The sequence below is a fragment of the Camelus dromedarius genome, chromosome 2 (genome assembly GCF_036321535.1).
Source record: "Camelus dromedarius isolate mCamDro1 chromosome 2, mCamDro1.pat, whole genome shotgun sequence".
NCBI classification, from domain to species: Eukaryota; Metazoa; Chordata; class Mammalia; order Artiodactyla; family Camelidae; genus Camelus; species Camelus dromedarius.
Genome location: NC_087437.1, coordinates 16,039,678 through 16,061,617, shown reverse-complemented (window position 1 = coordinate 16,061,617; position 21,940 = coordinate 16,039,678). Strand labels below are relative to the sequence as shown.

Here is a 21,940-nt window from a genome sequence, read left to right as displayed (position 1 = left end):
GGTTAAGAAGAAAGGGCCCATTGGAGGGGGAACAAAGGGCATGAGAAATGTTCCTGGAGAGGCACATGGGTGAGGACAAAGATAAATATTTTGGATATTGGTAATGCAGGGTCCCTCGGCTCTGCTGCAGCCTGGGAAGGTGCAGATGGCAAGACAAGCAGATGGGCAGGTTCGGGAATAGCAGGGGAAGGGGAGGGAGGGGCAGAAATCAAAGCAAACCAATATAAGTGGCAGGTTTGTTCACACATGCTTAGAGAGAGAGAGAAGACAGCCAAGCCCGGCGAAACATGACAGCCTGGCAGGATTATTATTCCCAGAAGCTGGGACACTAAAATATTTCAGCCAGTTTTCTGCCTTCAACTCTCCAAGGGAAATACTGCTAACAAAGGCTACCGATGTTACGTGCTCGACATGATGCAGAAATTACCATTCCCTTCTCGCTGGATAAAGGGAGATCGTCACAACCTTTGTCTCCATGGCGCCGGGGCTGTGGTCACCAGCTGGAGGCTTCCACACTTCCACTCTTATTTTCTCACTACACACGTATGCATGTAAACACGTGACCATACGCATACATACAAACACGCACACAAGAACACACACACGCTCACAGCAACCACGCAGCCATCTGGACAGCCATGCTCTCCGACGACACCTTTTTTTCTTCTCTGTTCTGAAAGCTTAAACCCCAGAATCATCTGCCGTTCAAAATGCCTCGTATTGAAAGAGGCAGAATGAGACTGAGCATGGGGAGGTGAGGAGTTAGAAAGGATGGGGTAGGATAGAAGAGGTCAAGAGTTGGGAGCTACACGGAGGGAGAGAGAGCGAAGAGAAATGCTCGGCTCCTGCTAGTCCCCTCACAAGCTGTCCTTTTAGAATTTGTGGATTGAGAAAAATCCATAATTCCAAAGATCATGGTCCACCACCTACGGCCCTCATCACTGCCTATAGACGTGATGCTCGCTTCCCCTCTGCAGCCCAGCACCCTCACCCCAGGGGAGAGATTGCTCATTTCTCTCTCATTCCTTTGTCATTTGCTGCATCTGTCCAGCACACGGTGCTTAGAATCCACCACCTTGCAGCTTTGCACTTTGTGTCGAGGTCCTGGAAATATTTCAGTTAATGAGTTTCATGGGAGGAACAATGGTGTCTAAGCATCACTGTATCCCTCGCAGTGTCTAATCCACAGCTGTGCACACAAGAGATGCTGAATAACTGTCTCTTCATAATGAGTAAGGGGGGAGGGTACGGCTCAGTGGTAGAGCACATGCTTAGCATGCACGAGGTCCTGGGTTCAATCCCCAGTACCTCCATTAAAAATAAGTAATTAAGTAAATAAATGAATAAATAAATCCTAATTACCCCCCAAAAAAGAAGAAAATGAGTTAGTAAATAAATAAATGAGTGAGTAAATAAATAAGTGAGGGAGTGCATGAATGGACTGATTAAATGGGTATAAAAAGAAATGGATGTTTGCAAGAGGTGTGAAAAGCAATAAGGAGAAAAGGTCAGAAGTGTAAAGGAGAGGGAAACAAAGAGAAGAGAAGAAAATGTGTTCTGAGCTGCGTGTGCCACGGGGATGTACCAGCGGTCAGGCGTGATCTATTGCCAACTACCTGAAGTGTCTGTAACAGCGCAGCGTTCATCTGAGGAGGCTGTAGAGGAGAACACACTCTCGAATTACGTGGGTTTAACTGAAAAATAATCTATGAAGGCAATACTGAGTATCACAGGATTTCTGGGAAGTCTCTTTCATGGGGCTTTCTAATTAGCGGCTCCTGTGTTCTCAAGATCATGCATCCATCTGTCCACCTGTCTGTCCACCTACCACCCATCCGTCTGTGTGTCCATCCATCCTTCCAAGGACATTTGCTGAGCCCCAGCCAGGGGCGGAGCACTGGGTCCTACCCTGGTTGGGATACACATCTTGGCTTTTGTACTGGACACAAGAAAATCCCTCAGAATCCAGGTTCACTTTTAGAGGTAGAACACTACACCTGCTTCCTCCAGGCTCACAAAAGCCCATCGCCTGATACCTTCACTCCTGCGGGGAGGCCTGAGGGCAGACTGATGCCATGGGCGTGGCTGCAGCTTTGTTCCAGCACAGAGATTGCTAAGAACCGGCCAGGCAGACAGACAGAAGGGATGCAGATGCCTACAGACTTACCAGCTTGGTTTGTGGTGATGTTGACGGAGACGTGCTGCGGGGGGAAGGGACTCTTGCTGGAGACGCCATTGACGGCCTGGATGTCGAAGGTGTAGGGCGTGTGGGCCCACAGGCTGCTGATGGAGACGCGGCACTCGGTCAAGCCCAGCTGCCTGGGCACAAACTCCACATTGTCGTCGCAGCGAGAGCAGCTCCGGCGGTCTGCCCGGCACTTTTTACAGATGATGTTGTAGGTCACATCATCCCGCCCACCTGTCTCCCGAGGCGGGTGCCACTCCAGAATGATGGACGTCTCATTGACGATGGAGATGACATTGCGGGGACCTGATGGGACACCTGTAGGGAGACAAAGAAAGGCCTGGTGAGGCGGGACAGAAGTGCCTTGCCCAGCATCCCTTCATCCGCTTTTGGGGTGTTTCCAACCTCATCACATACATGCATCTCCGTCTCCTCCCTCAACCCTAAATCTCCACGCTCCAATCCATTCGGAGAAAAAATGATGGATGAAGACGGCAACCTGTCCCCAACTCCCCTTTCAGTCGTCCCCACTAGGGTTTTCCTTCTTTGAATCCTATGTGCCAAGCGAGAGGAGGATGGAGGACCTGGCTACAAGCCCTTTTGTTCTCAGGACCAAGCTGCATCCTCCAGCCCGCTTTAGCATCAGTAACAGGGCACACCTATTAGATTCCTTCTTTTCTTCATGGGTGTAGAACTCAAGGCTTCAGGCATAGGAGTGACCCCCTCATAAGCCCCAATATATGCTGGCCTCCTGCATAAAAATCTCCCAACCTGGAATCCGCACGGGGCGTGCATGGAAGTGGGAGTGTTTCTCTGTAGGACAGGCTGCCAGAACACCTGGAGAGATGAGTATTCACATCACGCAAGCTTTGGTGCATGAAGACAAGACGCCAGGGAGGTTCACGCAGAGACCATGTTTGACACCATGACTCAAAAAGAGTATAAGGGTGTGTCCCAGACCCTCTGCTGGCCACTTCGCGTGCATTTCATCCCCCTCAAGAACCCTACTGGGAAGATACAACAGTGAACTCAGGTTATAGGAAGGGAAACTAACGTTGAAAATGGGGATTGGCTAAAGAGCCCATGGTCTCTGAGCATTGAAGTCAGCATGGACACCACATTTGCCTGACTCCAAAGCTCACGTTCTCAACTACAGCCCTGTGCCGCCTGCCGGTGAAACGATCTTTTTCTACTGAGGGAAAGGCTGGCCTTACGCTATATGCTAGTCCAAAGGTCGGTGGTCAGATCTATTCACAGATAGCAGGACACTTGAACAGACTGTCCGTTACAAACCAGCCAGGCTCCCTGGGACTCCAGGACGGCAGCCTCCTCCCTCTAGACAGTTCTGTCCAGAGCTTCTGTTCACACTCTGGCAAAGGCTGAGATGCCTTGTTACAAAACTCCAGAAAGCTGGTACCTACTCAGGGGGCAAAATGTTGCTGAATTAATGGCTGCAGTCCTGAGTGTTTTGAGATTAAGCTGGAGAGTCTCCTGCCCCAAAACAGGACAGAGCATAGGCTTGAGTTCCCCGGATGAGCTCTGCTGATCCTCAGTGTCTACCTGACGGAAACAAATCCTGCCTGGAAGCCCCCCGCTCCCGAATGGTAGGGTCTGCTGGAGCAGCGGCTCTGGACAGTAATGCGTTCCGTTATCATGTACGTGACTGTCGCCAGCTGAACGAAGACACATGTAAATCGGTTCCTGCCAGAGACAGGAATCAAATGCCAACACACAAAATGAGGGAATGACAACAAGGTCGAGGGGCACTAGGGAAGGATTCTGTGTTGAATCAGTCAACAGCTAGCAGCTAGAGCAGAAAGCAAATATTAAATCGGATTCTATTAAAACGTGAAAGAAAATCAGTACCGTACTCTACAAAGCCTATTAGGCCGGAGCTAAAGCACAACATTCAGGCACGCTTGTCACAGGGCAGGATTCCTGAAGCATTTTCACTGATGTCTTGCAAATAGTGTTCAAGAATTCCCCACCCCTCTGCTCAGGGAAAAACAGCCAGCTCTTTTGAATCAGCACACAACGAGTACTGGGAGGGCAGTCAGGACCACCCGAGGTGGGCTTTTGCTGGGCCTGGCCAGCCTCCTCTCACGCCACACTGCTCATTAACGTCCATATTGGCTGGTGCCTGTCTTAGTCATGTCTGTTTGCTCAGACTGATCAGGCTCCGATCACAGGCTCCCCGGGGTCACTGCCATCGATGCCTGTCTCATCGTCACGGCAGACAGCCTAGCCCCAGCCACAGGCCACTGTTTCTCATACTCACAGCCATCACATTCACCGAGCACTTGCTGCACTCCAGGCACGGGGTAAATCCTTTAACCAAGTTATCTTACTGCATCCTCCAGGCAGTCTGAGGCTGCCACTCAGAAAGCAGCCTTGGGCAGAGGGGCAGAAGCAAGCATCGACAGGGAGAGGGACCACCCATTCCTCCCACTCTTTGTGGAGACCTCACTTACCTTCAGTTACCTCCTCTCTCCCTTGCACTTCAACCTCAGCCTCTCGCCTGACTCCACCTTGTCTCCTTAAACCTGCATTAAGTCGTTGCCATTTTAAAATCAACACATGGTTCCCTGGCGTTTCTCTGTATGGCATGTCCTCTCTTCACTTTCTAGCCAAGCTTTCCCAAAGTGGAGTCACACTTATGGGCTGTCCTCGCTCCCAGCTCAGCCAACTACAGCTTGGTTACTCTCACTCCTCTGCCATGTCTGCCTTTTTTTGGGGGAGGGGGGACTTCTACTTAACAAATCCAGGGAACACAATTCAGTCCTTACCTTCCCGTACCCTGCGTTGTTGCCAGGCGGAACGGGAGAGCCCGACACACAGTCTGTCAGCTCCATCTCCTTTCCTCGGTCTTTCCCTTCCTTTCCCCGTCGCCTGCCAGTGATGAGCCTCATCACTCTTCCTGCCCAATTGCAAAGGTTCCTAACCAGTTCTCCGACATCACTTGGCATCTCTCCCATCCACTCCTTTCTGCCAGGGAGTGATTTCCAAAATGGACATGAGACCGTAGCATTTTCTGCTCAGACCTATTATTCAAAAGTTTCCCCTCGTTTCCGTGTTCTTCAAGCCCCTGTGTGGTCTTGCTGCTCCTGATCCCCTCTCCAGCCACTTGGCCCTCGCCCCTCATGTTGGGACCGATAGGGAGACTCCTGCGACTTCCCGTGCACGCTAATCTTTCTTCAAGTCCCTGAGGCTCTGCCCTGCGTGCTCTCCTCTGCCTGGAATTCTTTTCCTTCTACCTATTTGCCAAGTTCCTGTTCACCCTTCAAGATCTAGCACCCACTCCACTAGGAGGCTCCCCTGATCCCACAGTCACGCACTCACCCCCTGTGCTTCCATAAGCCCATTTCGAGACGCCTAACTCAGACTCCACCATTGCACTGTGATGCACTCTTCCTCTGCGTCCTGACCACGCTGTGGCCTCCTGGTGAGCAGGGGCTGGTGGCTGGGTGGTCTCTGTGATTCCCATGCCTGGCACTTTGGCATTCCACCGGTTTTCAACCTCTGCTCAGTGTGTACGGCTTTAGGGCACGTGTGAGCACCCCTCTCCAGCACGAGACAGGATGCCCTGCGGTGGGGCTGAGGGAGGATGCAGCAGCAGGAGCAGTGAGGACCCTGCTTGTGACTGAGCAGGAGAGGCTTCGCTGAGATAAAGGTGGCAGGTGAGGAGCTAGTTGGGAGAGGCCTGCCCTGTCCCTGATGTGTCGGTGTCCATGGCCACTGGGGAGACCCATCCTGGTCAACATTTTCTCCACGTCTATTCATTTGCTTCCCACTTAAGAAGAAAAGCAGTGGGTTTCCAGGAAGGATTTGTCATGTTTATTTAGAAACGTTGCCAGAGAACAGGTTCTTGCCTCGCTCAGGAAAGAATTCAAGAGCAAGGCATGGTAAAGTGAAAGCAAGTTTATTTAGAGAGAAACACACTCACAGACAGAGTGGGGTCTGTCTCAGGAGGGAAAACGGCTTAGGAGACACACACTCCAAAGGCAGAATGTGGGCCATCTCAGAAAGGCAAGAGGGAGAGAGACCGAGAGGTGGGGGCGTGTTTAGTTTAAAGTAAAAGCACATCCACACTCCATAGATAGAGTGCGGGCCGTCTTAGAAGGCAAGAGAGAGTGACCACGAGGTGTGGAGCTGTTTGTTTTTACGGGCTCAGTAATTTCATATGCTAACGAGTGGGAGGATTATTCTAACTACATTGGGGAAGGGGCGGGGATTTCCAGGAATTGGCCTTCACCCAGTTTTGGACCTTTATGGTCAGCCTGGGAACTGTCACGGCACCTGTGGCTGTGCCATGAGGCTCAAGGTCTACTGGAAGTCGAGTCTTCCACCATCTTGGTTCTAACCAGTGTCACCTGTCCTCAACCGCTGTGTCATTTCTTCCATGGTTGTGCCCGTCCCTCCTGTCTCAGAAGCAGCCTTCATATGAAGCCACCACCTCTCACACAGGGCTGCACTCAGAGCAAATGCATCCGTGGGGCATGAACGGGGTTCTATGGGGGCCATGGTTTTAAGTCCAGGGCTGCATAAATCTGAACCCTTTCCTTCCAAGGAGCAGGAGCAGACGTTAAGGGCCTTCCCTGGAGAGCGGACTTTGTCAGCGAGGAGAACTTGAACACGTGTCCTGTTGTCTCAGAGGCCAGCACAGTGCCTGAGCTCACAGCACATTCATTATTCACTCACTCACTTGCTCAGTCCTTTAACAAACACTGCCTGCACTGTTCTGGGCACTCAGGGATGGAAAAGAGCAAAACAGATGAGCTCTTGCTCCCATGGAACTTAGATGACAAGAGAAAACTGACAGGAAGGAAGGAATCATAGAGATAAAGGAGACAGTTTCAGATAAAAACAAGTGTCAGGAAATAAAGCAGCCCCCAGGCTCAGACTGCCTCCCTGCAATGCTCAGCTCCTGCCCCTTTTTCCAAGAGGCCACTTCCAGACCAGGTGACCAAGCCCAGGTCTGGCAGCTAAGACAATGATAGTCTGAAGTCTGTGCGCCATTGTCCTAATGACAAGGGTGCATTCCTGCAAGCAGGCAGCTCAGACTCTCCTGTGCCTGAGCAGAGTCTGACCAGAGCCGTGTTGGCCTCCAAATAAATCTCCCTGGAGGAAATGCTCGGGCCACTTCCTACACATCTAGGCTGCGCTCCCTGGGTTGGGGACCCACACCCAACAGAGAAGATTTTTGTCCAGCACCAGGGTCCCCAGCAACATCCTCAGGAAGGAGGCCAATTGAGACAAGCAAACAAAAAATTTAATGGGGGTCTAGAGAGGGATACCAGAGGGGAAAAAAATCTGCTTTCTTCAGTCTCAGAAGCCCCTGGGAAGTGCACTGACAGGGCTCTGAGCCAGGTCTCCTTGTCAAAGCTCCCTGCTCCTGCATCCGTGTCCTCGTTTTTCTTAATTACATACAGACAGGCTTTTTGAAGCTTCTCTGATCTGTTGCCACGGTTACTACTGATGAAAGCTTCCTGTTAAAAGGGCTTGGAAAACTGAGATCTTTTAAAGGATGGGAAAACTGCTGAGCTGTGATTCTCTGTTTGGGTGGGAGGAACATGATGGATTCTGTGTTATGGGGATGGGTCTCCAGTGTCTTCCAGGATGTGCCGGAGAGGTTGGTTCAGCCTGCATACATGGATGGCACTGGGACTTCAAAGAGTTAAGCAGAAGGGATTATTTTAGAGCCAAGGGCTAGCCCAAGTGTTGCCATATTGAGACAGAATCTCCTGTTTCTTAATGTGCTTTGGGCCAGATGATTTTTTTTTTAAAGAGTAGAGAGACAGAGTGGGTGGGAGAGAGTAGATGAGTGTATTTGTAGACACTCTTGAGTAATCAAAGGGAAAATCTGCTAAAGACAGTTGAGCCCTGAAAGCCAATTCTTTTATCAGGAATCTTAATAAGACCAACATCCTGGATTCAGGATTTAGATGTGAATTTCTGGCTGGTCCAAGGGACAGAGCAGGCATGTCCAGCTAACTGCATTTCAGCAGCCAGGATCTGTGTCCTTGGACCCCTCCCCACAGGGAGCATGTTGAGAGTGACAACCATGGTGAGGCAATGATCTCCTAGGAGACCATCATGCAGGCTGGGATTAGGCTGCATCAGGCCAGAGATGGGGTCCTGACCCCTTAGAGAATCTGAAGAAAGCAACAAACTTTTCTTCAGGAGAGTGAACACATGCTTCAACATATACATGTTGTCAAAGACTCTGAGGGGTCACTGACATCAACCAATGAACTTCCTAAGTGTTCAAAGCAACCAAGTTAAAAAAAAATTCTCTTGTTGGCAAATCTTAATAAGAAGAACTTCTATGCCTCAATTTTCCCATCTGGAAAAGTGGTAGTTTTGAGGATTTAATGAGATAATAAGCCCAAAGAGTTTAGATCGTGGCTGGTACACGGAAACTCAGTAAATGTCAGCTGCTATTAGTGTTAGTATTATCATTATTGGATGATCTGAAACCCTAACCTGCTCATCGAATTATGACTGATCTAATTCAGCCACTCATTCCTTGAGCAGAGAACCCCCATGCTCAGAACTGTGCTGAGCATGGTGAGAGTCATAAAGATATAGAGGTTACCACCTGTAGAGTTGGGGGAACCAGATGTTTACTACTGAAGCCAGGCCCCTTACCTATGGAGTACTGGGAATTGTGGACACATACAGCTAAGGATCAAAGCAAGTGACAGAAACACAAAGAGTTACAAATGTCTCAGAAAAGGTAAGACCAATGCAGAGCAAACTCTTCAGAGATGGTGTCTGGGTATCCTGCCCACAAGACTGGAGCTGTACTTGGGGAGAAGCACCTTGAAAGTTATCTGCTCCCGTCTATACCCTCTAGGCCACCTAACCCTTGCAAGCACACCCTAGGTTGAGCCTTGGTCTTGGGCATGGGGCTGCATCTCCAGAATAGGTCCAGTTCTTTTTACCTCTTGGGCTAAAAACCTTGGTGTGCACCTATATAGATGCTTCTTGGCCTCCCAAGAGGTGATCTGGCTTTGACAACGGTTATCTGGTCTTGCTTGTTCTCCCTTCTCTTGTGGGCAGGGAAGCCCCTCCTTTACTCCTACGGCAAACTGAGTTCTCTACTCAATCTTCCTTTAAGAAAGAGGACTGTGATAAAGTCTGGGCATGAATCAGGAAGGACATGTGTTCCTCAAGACTCGTGAATACTGTGAGTCAGAAGAATGCAGAGGTAATGTTCTCATGGCTGAGAGGAGTCAATAATGTAGTTTGAAAAACTGATTGCATATTTTAGTGGGCTCAGGGTTAAGAAGAGATGGGAGATTAGAAAATGACCCCTGGGATAGGGATGGCAAGAGAAGAGTGCTGTGAGGGGCTGAAAGACATGGGAGGAGTGGTCCAGGACTGGTTATCAAAAGTGGTATTATTATCAGGACACCTCTTTATCCGTTGCTCACTGTGACACAGCTACTTAAAGGAACCATGTCTGAGTGACCAGAAGGCTTCTAAGAGAAGGGAAACAGTCTTTGAGGTTTTATGGAGAGGCAGGAATCAAGGAGAAGAGGCAGACTTGGGACTGGGGGCTATGGAGGTCTGAAGAGGTTTTCTATGGAGGCAAAATATGCAGGAAACCAAGTCAGGCTGATTGTTACGCCTTTGCTCTCAACACAGCACACAAAGCTGAAAACAGGAAGGACTGGAGGGTAATGGCAGCCAAAAGAGGGAAAGTTTGCAACTGTTAGAAAGGAAGTAGGTTTACCAAATAAACACAAAGTCAGCTTCACGTTCAGTTGTGGTTCCTTCTTTGGTAACTGGCTATTTGAAAACAGCGTCAAAACAAACAAACAAAGATCTCTCTTTATTCTCTTTGGTGGCCATGTGTAGCTTTGACACTCAGCCTAAGTTCAGTTCTCTCTCTCTACAGAATTTCTCTTTCCCTCCTGAGACACTAATTCCTCTTCCATCATTCCTTCACTAGGTATAAATTTCCTGGGAGAGACTGGAGAATAACCACTGTGCTAGAGGAAAGGGTTTGACCCAGTGGTCCATGCTGATTCAGCACCTTGGAGAGGGGCACAAGCCTGGGAGCTCCCACCCCTTTGTCTGGGTGGGGTTCCCTGGATGGCAGTGGACAGCTCCTAAAGATTATGTCAGGCACCAGTAATGCCACAGTAACAGGGGTTGGTGACAGCACAAGTTGTACAGTCTTACTGGGAGCAGGGAGAAGTGACTGAGGTCATGTCAGGAAACCAAGAGTGAGTTATCAGGGACCTGGTGGAAAGCAGTGGCATCGAATGGACAGACCGCTGAGGCACCCTCCGCCCAGTAGGGGAGTTTAGAGAGGCTTGAGGTCTTTGGGATAAACAGGTCTATCATTGGTGAGTGATGAGCACCACACAACCGGAACACTGTTTTACTCCATGTGAATATGGTAGTGTCTGAAGTTCTGAGGTGTCTCTTCCAAAGAGGGGGTTGTGCTGGGGGCCTGAGGCGTAGGACTGGAAAACTGTGTCATGTCTGTCCCACTGCATGCCCAGGCATCCTGTTTACTCCCCTCAAAATGCAGGCTGCCCCTCTGGAGCATGGAGGAGAGGATCTTGACACCTGAGGAAATCAGGCTGATTTACTTTTCCTCACTGCCCTGGGACTCTAACATTCCCATAGTCACCTTTATGTCACCTTCTGAACCAGTTTAAAATAAACCCCAGGGACCTAACCTTCCTGCAGATGGACATCTGTACCATCTGCATTGACATCGAAGGACAAGGCTCTGATTTGGTGGAACTTGTTTGCTTCACGCCACAGAGGGAGCGATTACTTTCGGTACTTTGCCTGGAGTAGATGTCTACAAGGATCATCTGCAAGATCAGAGAGATGGCTGTGGTCTACATTTCAACAGAATTCTGTATGGAATTCTGAATTTCATTTTAATAACAAACTTTATATGCAAAGTACTATCTTAGGCATTTTGGCACATTACTGGCTGAAATCTCATGTTTCCAATATTGTATGAGGTAGGAACTATAATCCCTATTTTACAATAAGGAAACTGTAGCTCAGGGACATTAAATAACTTGCCTAAACCATGTGGCAGGTGAGTGCCAGAATCAAGGCTTGAGTACAGGCCTCGATGGTTCCAAAGTGCATCCTTAAAAACACTTTCACCCAGGATGGAGGCGCCTAAAGGTGCAAGGTGCAGGTGTGTTGCAAATGCAGCTGGGTGCTGGGGGGTAGGAGGCGGGTCTCTCGTGGAGATGGGAAGCTCTTATTCCTGAGTCGTTTCAGTAGCTCTCCTGTAGGAACAGAGCGACCGTGGTTCCAGGCCGTGCTGAGCACGTCTGCGTCTGTGGCTCATTAGGGTCTTAGAAATACTGGGCCTGTACTCAGGCAATTCTCCTAATCATAACAGTTAGTAATAAGAAGAAATGACTAGTCAAAACAAGGAGGGACCCTGCTGAGAGGGATCTCGGGAGCATCAAAGAACGAGTGCTACACGTTTCACCAAACACCAATGTTTGTAGAAAGTATTTCTTGTTTCTCCTGCTTCAGTGGCGCTAATTGTCTGGGAGACAGGGAGTGGATTTCACCTTCTGGGAAAAGAGGCAGCCCCTCTACCTGGCCTAAGCTGAAGCCTGGGTGTCTAGGTTTCCACGGGGCTGCAGAAGCCCTTGGAGGACAGCTGAGGCCCCTGTACCCCAGAGCAGTGTGTCTCAGTAGGAATGTGTTAACAGGCACCTTGTGCCACTGCCCGTGTAGGGGAGGGGCAGAAGGTGGAGTCTTCTATCTGTGGCCCACGGCAAGGCCAGAGAGAGGGAAGCTTTGACATGACTCCCACCTCAGATTCCAAGGGACACTTCAAGTCAAAGAGAGCTACAGGTCATGTCACCTTAAAGATGTAGCCTTCAAGACCTCTTTCCTGGCCCTGAAGTGAGGCCTCAGGGCTTTCTGGAGTGTTGAGAGGTGTCCTGGATTCATTCACTAAGAGAAAATCGGGCTAAGTGCCAGCTTGGTGAGCTTTGGCAGGTCACTCACGCTCTCTGAGCTTAACCTGTCATGGATTCTTGACTGATCTGTCTCCCTGTGTGACTGCGGCCCCACTGTGTGCTATGCCCTGTATGAAAGATTACATACAGTATGAAAAGCTCTCTGTTGTCTACCTTGAGGAGCTCAAAGTCTGCAGGGGAGCTGGGCACCAGCCCAGCAGCTACACAGACCACTGAGTGACAAGGCCGCTGTAAACGCACCCCCATGCCCCCAGGCCTGCAAAGCGCCAGGCACTGTGCTGCGGGGACATGGAGGGCCACTGCCCTCTTCCCACCGGCGAGGGGATCAAATGGCAGAATGTATGTTGAAGCATCAGTGTATCTTAGTGCACTCTACATGCACAGAAGACTGTCCGGTAGAGTCTCCCAGGAATCCCTGGCCATCCACTCCACCTTGGAGCAGAGAGAGTGACCACGTGCACACCTGTACAGCGAGCAAAAGACACTGCGTCCAGAACCGTCGACCCAAAGGCCCTCTGAAGCAGGAAGACATCTTCTCTATGGGACCTCTCAGGCCTGTATACAGGGCTCCCACCCCAGTCAGGGTTAGACTTTACGTTCCCAGGCCCTGGCATGGCATCTCTGGCTCAGGTGGTCCCCAGAGATAGAGGTCCCATAGGCCTTCCTGCTGAAGAATCACACACTAGGCCACATCCTGGCAAGGCAGGTTCCAAGATGCTTTCTGTTACCAGAGGCAACAGTCTCAGCCAATTAGAATCTTCCTGAAGTCAGAGGACATTGGGACACACTTCAGTCTTTGGCACAAAGGGATAGACCTTACTTGGACAGAGCCTCCCACAGAGCAACTAGGTCTGGAACGTCATTCCTAACTGATGCACATCCAGACCCTGAACAACCCCAAACCACTCATCTGATTTAGCATGTCCTGACAGTCCAGAGCTTGGTGATTTCCCCTGGTGCTGAGGCAAGTGTGGAGACTGAGAGCTGCAGAGAAATTTAGAACAAGGAAACTGATGCTATGTGTCTTGATATGGGGTTGGCAGTCACTGACTGGTCAAGGATGAGGGGCACACACATGATGGGAGCCTTGCAGGTAAAGCCTCTCAGCTTCCCCGAAGTACTCTCAGCACACAGAGCATGGCCAACTGTGAACTCTCAGATACAAGGTACTGACGAGGGATGGGCATGGATCTTCAGGGTAGCTTTTAAAAGAAGATAATCATCTGGACCAGACTGGACCAGACAACTGCATGTGGGAGTGAGGAAGCAGCAGTGGTAGCTGGGAAGAGGTGTCAAGGCCACTGCACAATGAGCAGTCTTCTCTCTCCACCATCCCCAGAAAGAAGGTGGTACCCATGAAAGAGGCCTGCATCTCCACAATTCGTCAGAAAAGACCAAAAGCCCCCTCGCTGTGGGACAGAATTTTTCCAGTTGTCATAATTCTCCATCTTTTTTTAGAGTCTGTATAACAGGATGGCATCAAAAGAATAGCTGGGAAGACACTATGGGTTCCAGAGTCATGGATTACTCATTTGATTTTCCCTGGGAATGCACAGAAGAACCCCCCAAGCACCGACTTCTATTCTAAAAGAAACTTGTGCTGCCTCTGTCCATCACTGAAGGGCACAAACGAAGACTTGAACACATGCTCCTAAAGGAAGAGGTATACATCATAAAGGTGATGGTCTTCTCCAAAGTTATCCATACACTCAACGCTATCCCAGTCCCAACCGAATAGTATTATTCAGTGAGCTGTGCCAAGCTGATTACAAGTTCATCTTGAAGATAAAAATGTTTAAGAATGGGCAAGATATTTGGACAATGAATAATACGTACAGACTTGGTTTACCAGTTACTGAAACATATTATGAAGCTACTATCTTTAGAACAGCTCAGAGCTCATGCCAGAAAAACCAAAACAATCAATGAGAAAGAAAACAAATCAGTATGTGCAGGTATTTAGTCTGTAATAAAAGAGGCAGCTCACTAACATGAGGACAACACAGGTAGGGTTGAGAGGGTCTTATTTTTAATAAGAGAAATAAGAATATCAATATCATATCCTATGTAAAAATGAATTTCAGATGGAGGAAAGAGCTAAAAATAAATTCTATGTAAAGAATTAAAACAAAATGATAGAAGAGAGGGTTTTTATACCTTAGAGTGGGAAGGACATATATAAAACCCAGGCAAAAGTCAATATATACTCCCTCAAAACCAGAAAGAAAAAGATGATCAGGTTTGAGCTAAAAAATTAACCTTGATAATGGACCCCCAAAAACCTACATGTGTCCATAAGAGTTAAAAATAAGTGGAGGGCAGGGGGGCAAGGTGTCACAAATAATTATGGCATCTAGAAACCAATTTTTAAAAATAGAAAAAGGGCAAAGGTTATAAACAGTTCCCAGAAGACAAAATAAATTGGTCCATAAATAAATGAAAAATACACACTAATTTATAATGAGGGAAGTACCAGTCAAAATTACTGGAGATCGATCAGTCAAAACGGTGAAAGCTAGAAGTCTGGATAATATCCAGTTGAGCCAGCACGCGGAGAAGCAAAGTGTGCACCACTGGTAGGGGTGTAGCCCGGTCGAGTCCTCAGAGGAGGCACTTTGGCAGTATCGATTGGCTTTCTGAGTGCCTGTACCCAGCAATCCAACGATTCTGTTTCTAGGGGAATTTCCTCCACAAATACAAGCTTATGTGCCCCCAAGGTATGTCTGAGCATTTTCATGGCAATATTGTTTATATTAGTGAAATACTGTTGACCTGAACAGTGGGCTGAACCTCAGGGTCTGGCTAACACAGCAGAGGTCACTGCCTCCACACACCACACCCCTACACCTCCCACCTCCCACCTCCCCACCCACAATTCTCCTCTCTTCCCTAGTCTCATTAAAGACACATTTCCCAGCCACTTGCACACAGATCACACGATGAGCCTTGACCAATGAAATTCGATCCTTCACGGTCTTCCTTGGGTGGGATCGTCAGGTTGGCATCAGGCCAGCTCGGAGGCAGCGGCCCTCCTTCCCGAGGGACGCAGCCCAGCCCCGAGGGTAAGGAGCCCTGAACCCAGTCAGGCCAGAGTGGAAATTGGACCCTGCCGCTCACTAACGTGTGAGCTAGGGCAGGTCACTTGGCCCTTCCGGGCCTCAGTTTTTTCATCTACAAATTGGGAATAATAGTAGCAGCTATCTTACACTGTGTGAGATTGAGAAAATCCACGTCAGGGCTCTTAGCACAGCCTAACTGCAGTAGGACCGTAATCAGTGCCAGCTATTATGCTAGGCTGACTGTTAACACACTTACAGCTGGTCGTAGTCAGTGGGGGCCAGGATCAGGCACACAGACTTGGGCTCTGCCCTAGGCTGTGGTTGTGCACAGCCTTCCCCGTGCCGGGGGTGCAGGCATGGGCATGGCTAACCTCATCAGAGCTGCCTGCACCCCTTTCACAGGCACCAGCACAAGGCCTGCCCTTCACGTACTGGGAGAGTGAATTCTCGCCCCACATACAAGTTCCCCCCTGCTGGCCAGCAGACAGCATCCTTTTTGGGGGAACCAAATGGTTCTCGAGCTCCGCTCACTGAGCACTGGCAGGGTTTTGTGGTGACCGTGGCTTCCCATCGCCCACCTGCCCCTTTTCCCCAACCACCCACCTTCTGTGCACATCTGGTCCAGCAGAGCCAGCCTGCACCGAGCCGCATCTCAGTACACAGCTGCCATGCTGGCTTCACTCCACTCTGCACTGCTGAGCATCCTGTATTACCCTTTCCAAGGTGAGCAGAGCCTAGAAGTATCCCAGAGGAGCTGTTCAAAAGGCCACCTTGAGCATCTCCTACAAGTCTAAGCCCATAGCCATAGGGGGCTGAGCTGGGGGCGGGGCAGCACCCCATTACTACCATTGCCCCAGCCTTCTCTCCACACAATGGGGAGTGAGGACAGAGCAACCTTTGTGTCCAGGTGGCTTCTAGCCCTCTACCTGCCAACCCGTGAGAAAAGCCACCCTTCTTAATGTGGCTTCAGAGTCAAGAGTACCTTGACTGAGCAGGGCGGAGGTGGTCTCTGGCACAAGCTGGAAAGAATCCCAGCCCTTGCACTATTGACTTGGGACTGCAGACTGCTCTTTCTCTGCGAAGTCCACCGTGACCATTTACTCACAGAGGCGTCCAGCCTTCCAGCCCACAGCCAACCCCGTATCAGGTGTCTGGCTCCGATGGGGCACTTTAGAGCCAATTGTGTGGAAAGTTTCTCAGAAGAACAACACAGAGTTTCAAAACAAATCACTACAAAATGCTGGTGTCCTGATCCTACGCCACACATAATCCAGAGCTCACGGACACACCCAAACTAACCATGAGATCCATCTCTTTCTACTTCACCCAACTTCCCACACAATCAGGAGCCCTCTTGGCAGGCATCACCAGCCTTCTTTGTACACTTCCAGTTGGGGAAGATCACTAATTACTCAGGAGGGTTTGCTCTCTAGGATGCTGTTTAGATAGAATCTATCCCTACATGAAGTTGAAAGTCGCTTCCTTCTAAATCTCTGATGAGAGTTAAAGACACGTGGGGCCCCTGGTCTTTGTCACACCCCAGTGAAGCCATCAGTGACGTTTGTGGGTCTCTGATCCTGGCTGCCTTGCTGCATCCACACGTGTTACCAAACCAGGAAATCTGGAAGATCACAGTCATTGTTTGGGAAAATGTTGGCTGGTACCAAGTTTCCAATACGGCAGCTGGGGGTTCAGGGAATGACCAACGGATTGGAGCCAGGGACCCCACCGAGTGTAATGGAGTTGAGGGTGGGTTCTGAAGCTGACGCAGGCACAAGGTCAGTGATCAGTAGCAGTGGCATACAGTGGGTCCATGTAGTTTCCAGGACTGACTGGCAGGGGTGACCTTGGAAGGTGACTGCAAAGAGGACACTGGCCAGAGGTGAGATACATCCGAGATATGATCCTACTATGAAACCTGGGCTTGGCCTCTGGTTCAGAATTGGATCAGGATCTGATTCTGGGTTACATGGGTGGAAGAGGGGGGAAGAGGGGGACCAGGACCCTAGTCACAGCTGGGGTCCACCTGTGAGGAGCTGGGAACCAAGATGGTCTGCACAGGTGATACACAGATTTGTGATCACATCATGATGGGATGGAGAAGGGAGTGTCGGTGTCTGGACCCAGCCAACCTAGGGTGGCTCTCTAGAAGCAATTGCTCTAAAATGTCCATTTCCCTACATTTTTTTCCATTCTTATTTTGGACTGTGCAATTCAGATATGACTCAAACCTTATTCGTAACAACCAAAACAAAAGACAACAATTTACTGAGCACTGACCATTTGTCTGTTACTGAGTTAGTGACATACATCACCACAACTGGCACAATAATAAACAATATCCTCATTCTATAGAAAAGAACAGAGGTTCAGAGAGGTTAAGTAACCCAGGCAATGGAGGCGTGGGGCCAAGAGTCAACGCTGGTCTACCTGATGCCAACAGCAGAGCTCTGATGACTTGCCCCTGTTGGGCACCTACATATATGAGCACAGAAGGGGTAGAAAAATCAGATCACCCTGTCAACAGCTGCACAGAGAAAGCCCTACACCTGAACAGATCTGAATAGAATATTCAGGGCATGCAACTTCTTTCCTGGGGATGAGGTAAGACGCTGGCAGAGGACAGAGGAGGCAGAGCCGTTCGCCCCTGACTGTCTTCTCCTTTGAGGAGGAGAATTGGAGCAGGGAAGATTTAAGAGCCCTGAGCTACAGCTGCCATCAAGTTCCCGCATCCATCCCAGACCAGCCCCGCCTGGGACCAGAGTCTGCAAATTAGACATCAGAGCCATTGCCTGAAGGCCACCAAGGTGCATTCATGACAACAGAGGATCCTAGAGCCACGGGGTAGACAGCTTTGTTCTGATTTTCAAAATAGAGAAGAGAATAGATTAAATGAATAAATTTTACCTCAACCCCTCCTACTTCTAAAACTTCATAGTTAAATCAGTGCTTTGAGAGCCTCAAGGAAACAGTGCCAAAAATCAGCATGGGGCTCTCGGTATACATCAGGCCAAGTGACACTGCTTCTTTGTCTAAAAGTTTATGAGCCTTTAGAGAAAAAGGATGTAGAGAGCATACCTGGATTTCAATAATGGTAACTGAAAAAAGTACATAGATACTTGTGGACCAAAAGAAGAAACGTTAGCTAAATGGTAACTCCAATGCTCAGATTGTAACTGCTTTGAAAACAGCATAAAAGTAGGGTGGGCAACTCCAATAATAGTAATAAAATAAAATAGCTTACTTTCATGGACAGCTTCCTATATGCCAAACACTGTTCTAAATAGTCTTACTACCTTCAATACCCTTGATAGAACAGTGAGGCAAGTGCTAATATTATATCTACTTTATGAATGAGAAAATGGAGACACAGAGAAGCCTTGTCACTTGCCCCACATCACACAGCTGGCAAGTGTCAGAGCAGCTCTTGAATCCAGACCGCAGCACACAGACACCAGAGCCCACACTCCGAACAATTAGCTAACACTTGTCATTTGAAAGACTCTAAAATCAGTTTTCACCATGATCTATACTTGAATGAGCATATGTCTAGATCCACAAGGCAAAATGACTGAAGTTACACGTCTAAGGGCAGAAAACAGGAAATCCAAGTGGGCAGCATTTCCTGAAGGACAAATAAAAACTCTGAATGTTTAGGGGTCAAAAAGTCTTGTCGGAGCCCACAGTGTGAGAGGCTGCAACCAACGTGAACAATCAACCGTATCCCAGACACAGGAGAAAACCCACCGTGCTTCCACTGGACCCTGCTTGGGGGTGAGCGTCATATGTTTCATCCTGTCTGCTGTATTTTACGAGTTGTACTGATAATTGTGAGAGATTCAGGAAAGCCGGGACACCGGGGCTCAGGATAACATAACAGATGTTTAGGCTACAGCAGGTGATTAACAAAGGATGAGAAAGTTGTTCTTAAGCATTGGAACCACTGCTCCCGCCTGCAGAACATTGGTCCTCAATGGTGGACCAACGGTGAGGAGGGCTGGGAGGCAGTGGCCAATCCAAGGTCCAGAAAATTCCTCTGACAGTGATGAGTGATGGCTGTCTAGCAGCGGACGGGAGCCGCTCTGCAAAACAGATCAGCTATCTGCCATCACAGATATTCAGAAAAATAAAAATGGAATGACTACCTCTCAGGGTTACTGGAGAGACTGAGCTGACCCCAGGGAGGAGTTTGGGTGGCAGGACTGACAAGGCTGCTCTGAGTGTTAATAATCTGTGACTCCAAATGCCCGTAAGGTGAAACGCTCTTAAGATGAAAAGCTGAAACAGACACGTCAGCGCCCATGCCCGGCTATCAGCTTAAAACTTAGACCTAGACAATGCCTCCTAAGGGTTCCACCCACGTGGGTCCAACAACTGTGAAAAGAAATTGTAGATTATAGAAGTGTGAACGCCTGTGTACACAGGCCACACTGACCCTTCTTGAAACAGCAGTGACAGTTATAAATAGCTTTCAGCTCGCCGTCACACTCCTTCAACTCTGCATCCAGGTGTTTATGTGATCCAAACCCAGGCACTCCGAGAGTCAGCTTACCCTATGACTCTTGTTCATCTGTGACCTTTGATGGAATTTCAGGTCAAGGAAAACACAGATTATCTCCCCCTCAAAAGCACAAATGATATGTTTTATGTGCAGTGTGGATTACATATCAGGGTAAAACCAAGCAGCAACTTCACGCATGGAAAGCGGCACCTGGTGGCTCTTTTACTAAAGCCCTGCTCAGCAGTGGGTGAAGCTGACCTTGAGTTCATCTTTAATAGGTTGCAACTCCTAGATGAAGAGGTTGATGCTTCTGAAAGGGTTAACTTTTGAAAAGTCTTTAAAATCATCCCCAATGTGTAGGCACGTAGGCCAGTGAGTCAGCAGTCCCCAAATAGTAATACAGGATTCCTGTGCTCTGTGGAATGTTTGCCGCCCTGGGGGACCTTCGTGCCATACTGGCCTGAGGGGCCCCTCCCTGCTGTGGTGGTCCCCAGAGGCTTCCTCTGGACCTATTTCCTGCTGGGTGGGGTGGAGGACCACCTGAGGAGTGAGGCCAATGACCCATCCCTCTGCCCACCTGATTGCCCGTCTGAGCTCAGGTGAATGGTCCCCACCAGTCACTTTGCTTCTGCCTTTGTTTCCCCCTCAGCCCTCCCTGAGTCCACCTGGCCAGGTTGTGCTCGCTGGTTTCCACTCTCTCCCCTATCACTGCACCCAGCCCCAGCTGATGTTGGACTTTGGAGGTCCCCACACGGCTCCAACCACCCAAGAGTGAGAATGTGATGAAAACAGAGCGAGAGCACATGAGGGTGGTTCTGAGAGCTAGTGAGATGCTGGAAACAGGCAAACACAGGCACACACTCACATATTCGCCCTCATATCACACCCAACCGCTCCTCTTCCTCAGGCAGGTATTCAGTCCCTCTCTGTCTCTCTGTCTCTGTCTCACTCTCCCCACCTGGTACATGGGACATGGATGGGGAGGAGTAGGGCCTGTGGTTTCAGTCTGTAGGTATTCACTCAATGTCCTTTCTCCCCAGGAATCACAAAGCAGAGGACAGAGAAACACGACCCAATTCTAAAGCAATGTTCTCAAACTTTGGCGAGCTTCGGAATCACTTGGAGGTCTTGTTAAAACTCAGGTCTCTGCCTCTTCCCCTGCCCCACTCTCCATCCCCAGAGCCTCTCATTCAGGAGGTCTAGGGAGGGGCTGAGAATCTGTGTTTCTAACAGGTTCCCTGGGGGCACTGAGGCTGCTTGTCCAAGGACTGCATGTGAAAGCCACTGCTATAAAGGAAACAAGCCATCACTGGCCAGCTTGTCAAGCATGAGCCAGCAGGACCCGAGATAGTAGAAGGAGAGTATTATCTGATGTCCTTACAGACTTTTCACAACATCACGAAGGCCATCAGACCTGGCTGCAGAGGACTTCCTCCTTTCTTATCCCAAGGTTCATTCCACCCTCTGGCCCTGGTACTCTGCTCTCCCTTCCACCCAGCCTGCCTAGAAAGACCGGGCTCTGAGCAATGTCACACTTCTGGGCGGGCCATCCAAGAAGCAAGTTCCTGGCATCATAAGGACCACCCTGCTGCACCGGGATGATTGGGATGAAAGAGAGGGACAGCTGCCAGCCCCTTAAAGGATGAAACATGAGCTTAAAAAAGAGACATGGGATTACGCAGAGATGGGAGAGGGAAGAATGGATTCTTATCCTTCTCTGTAGGAGGCAGATTCAAGAGTGAGAGTGACAGCAAACCACCGTCACCACCACAACCAGTGACAGCGTCCTCCTGAAGCCTGCCAAATTCTAGTTCTCACTGTGTGTGAGGTTGTGCCCTTGGAGGCAGACAGACCTGAGTGTTTATCTTGGGGCTTCGCTGACATCCTGTCATTTAATTCTCACAACCTCCTAATTTGGGTTCCATCATGCCCAGATCTGTCCACAAGAAGCCCCTGTTCACAGAGGCTGTCACCTGCCCCAGGTCACATGCCTTCAGGCTCTACACCCAAAGCCCCTGCCTTGTCCCTCAGGTTCCCGGCCTCTCTGTGGGAGTCAGGAGGGAGGTCAGGGATAGTCACTGGGCAATCCCAGAGGGCTAGCCGACATTGTGCCTCTGGTGGGAGGGGACAGCAGGCAGGTCCAGGGATAAGACAGTGACCTCTAAAGCCCCTTCTTCATTCCACTTCCATGATCAGAGGGAAACCCATTGCA

General features: G+C 49.5%; 1 protein-coding gene across 2 annotated transcripts in view; it reads right to left on the bottom strand.

Annotated features, from left to right (window-relative positions):
* EPHB1 (EPH receptor B1) overlaps positions 1-21,940 on the bottom strand; it is a 408,729-nt gene that overhangs the window by 110,979 nt on the left and 275,810 nt on the right. For both annotated transcript variants that reach the window (XM_031439520.2, XM_010975520.3), the window contains one exon: positions 2,168-2,503. In XM_031439520.2, the coding sequence (XP_031295380.1) occupies positions 2,168-2,503 (336 nt within the window). The remainder of the gene's footprint in view (positions 1-2,167; positions 2,504-21,940) is intronic.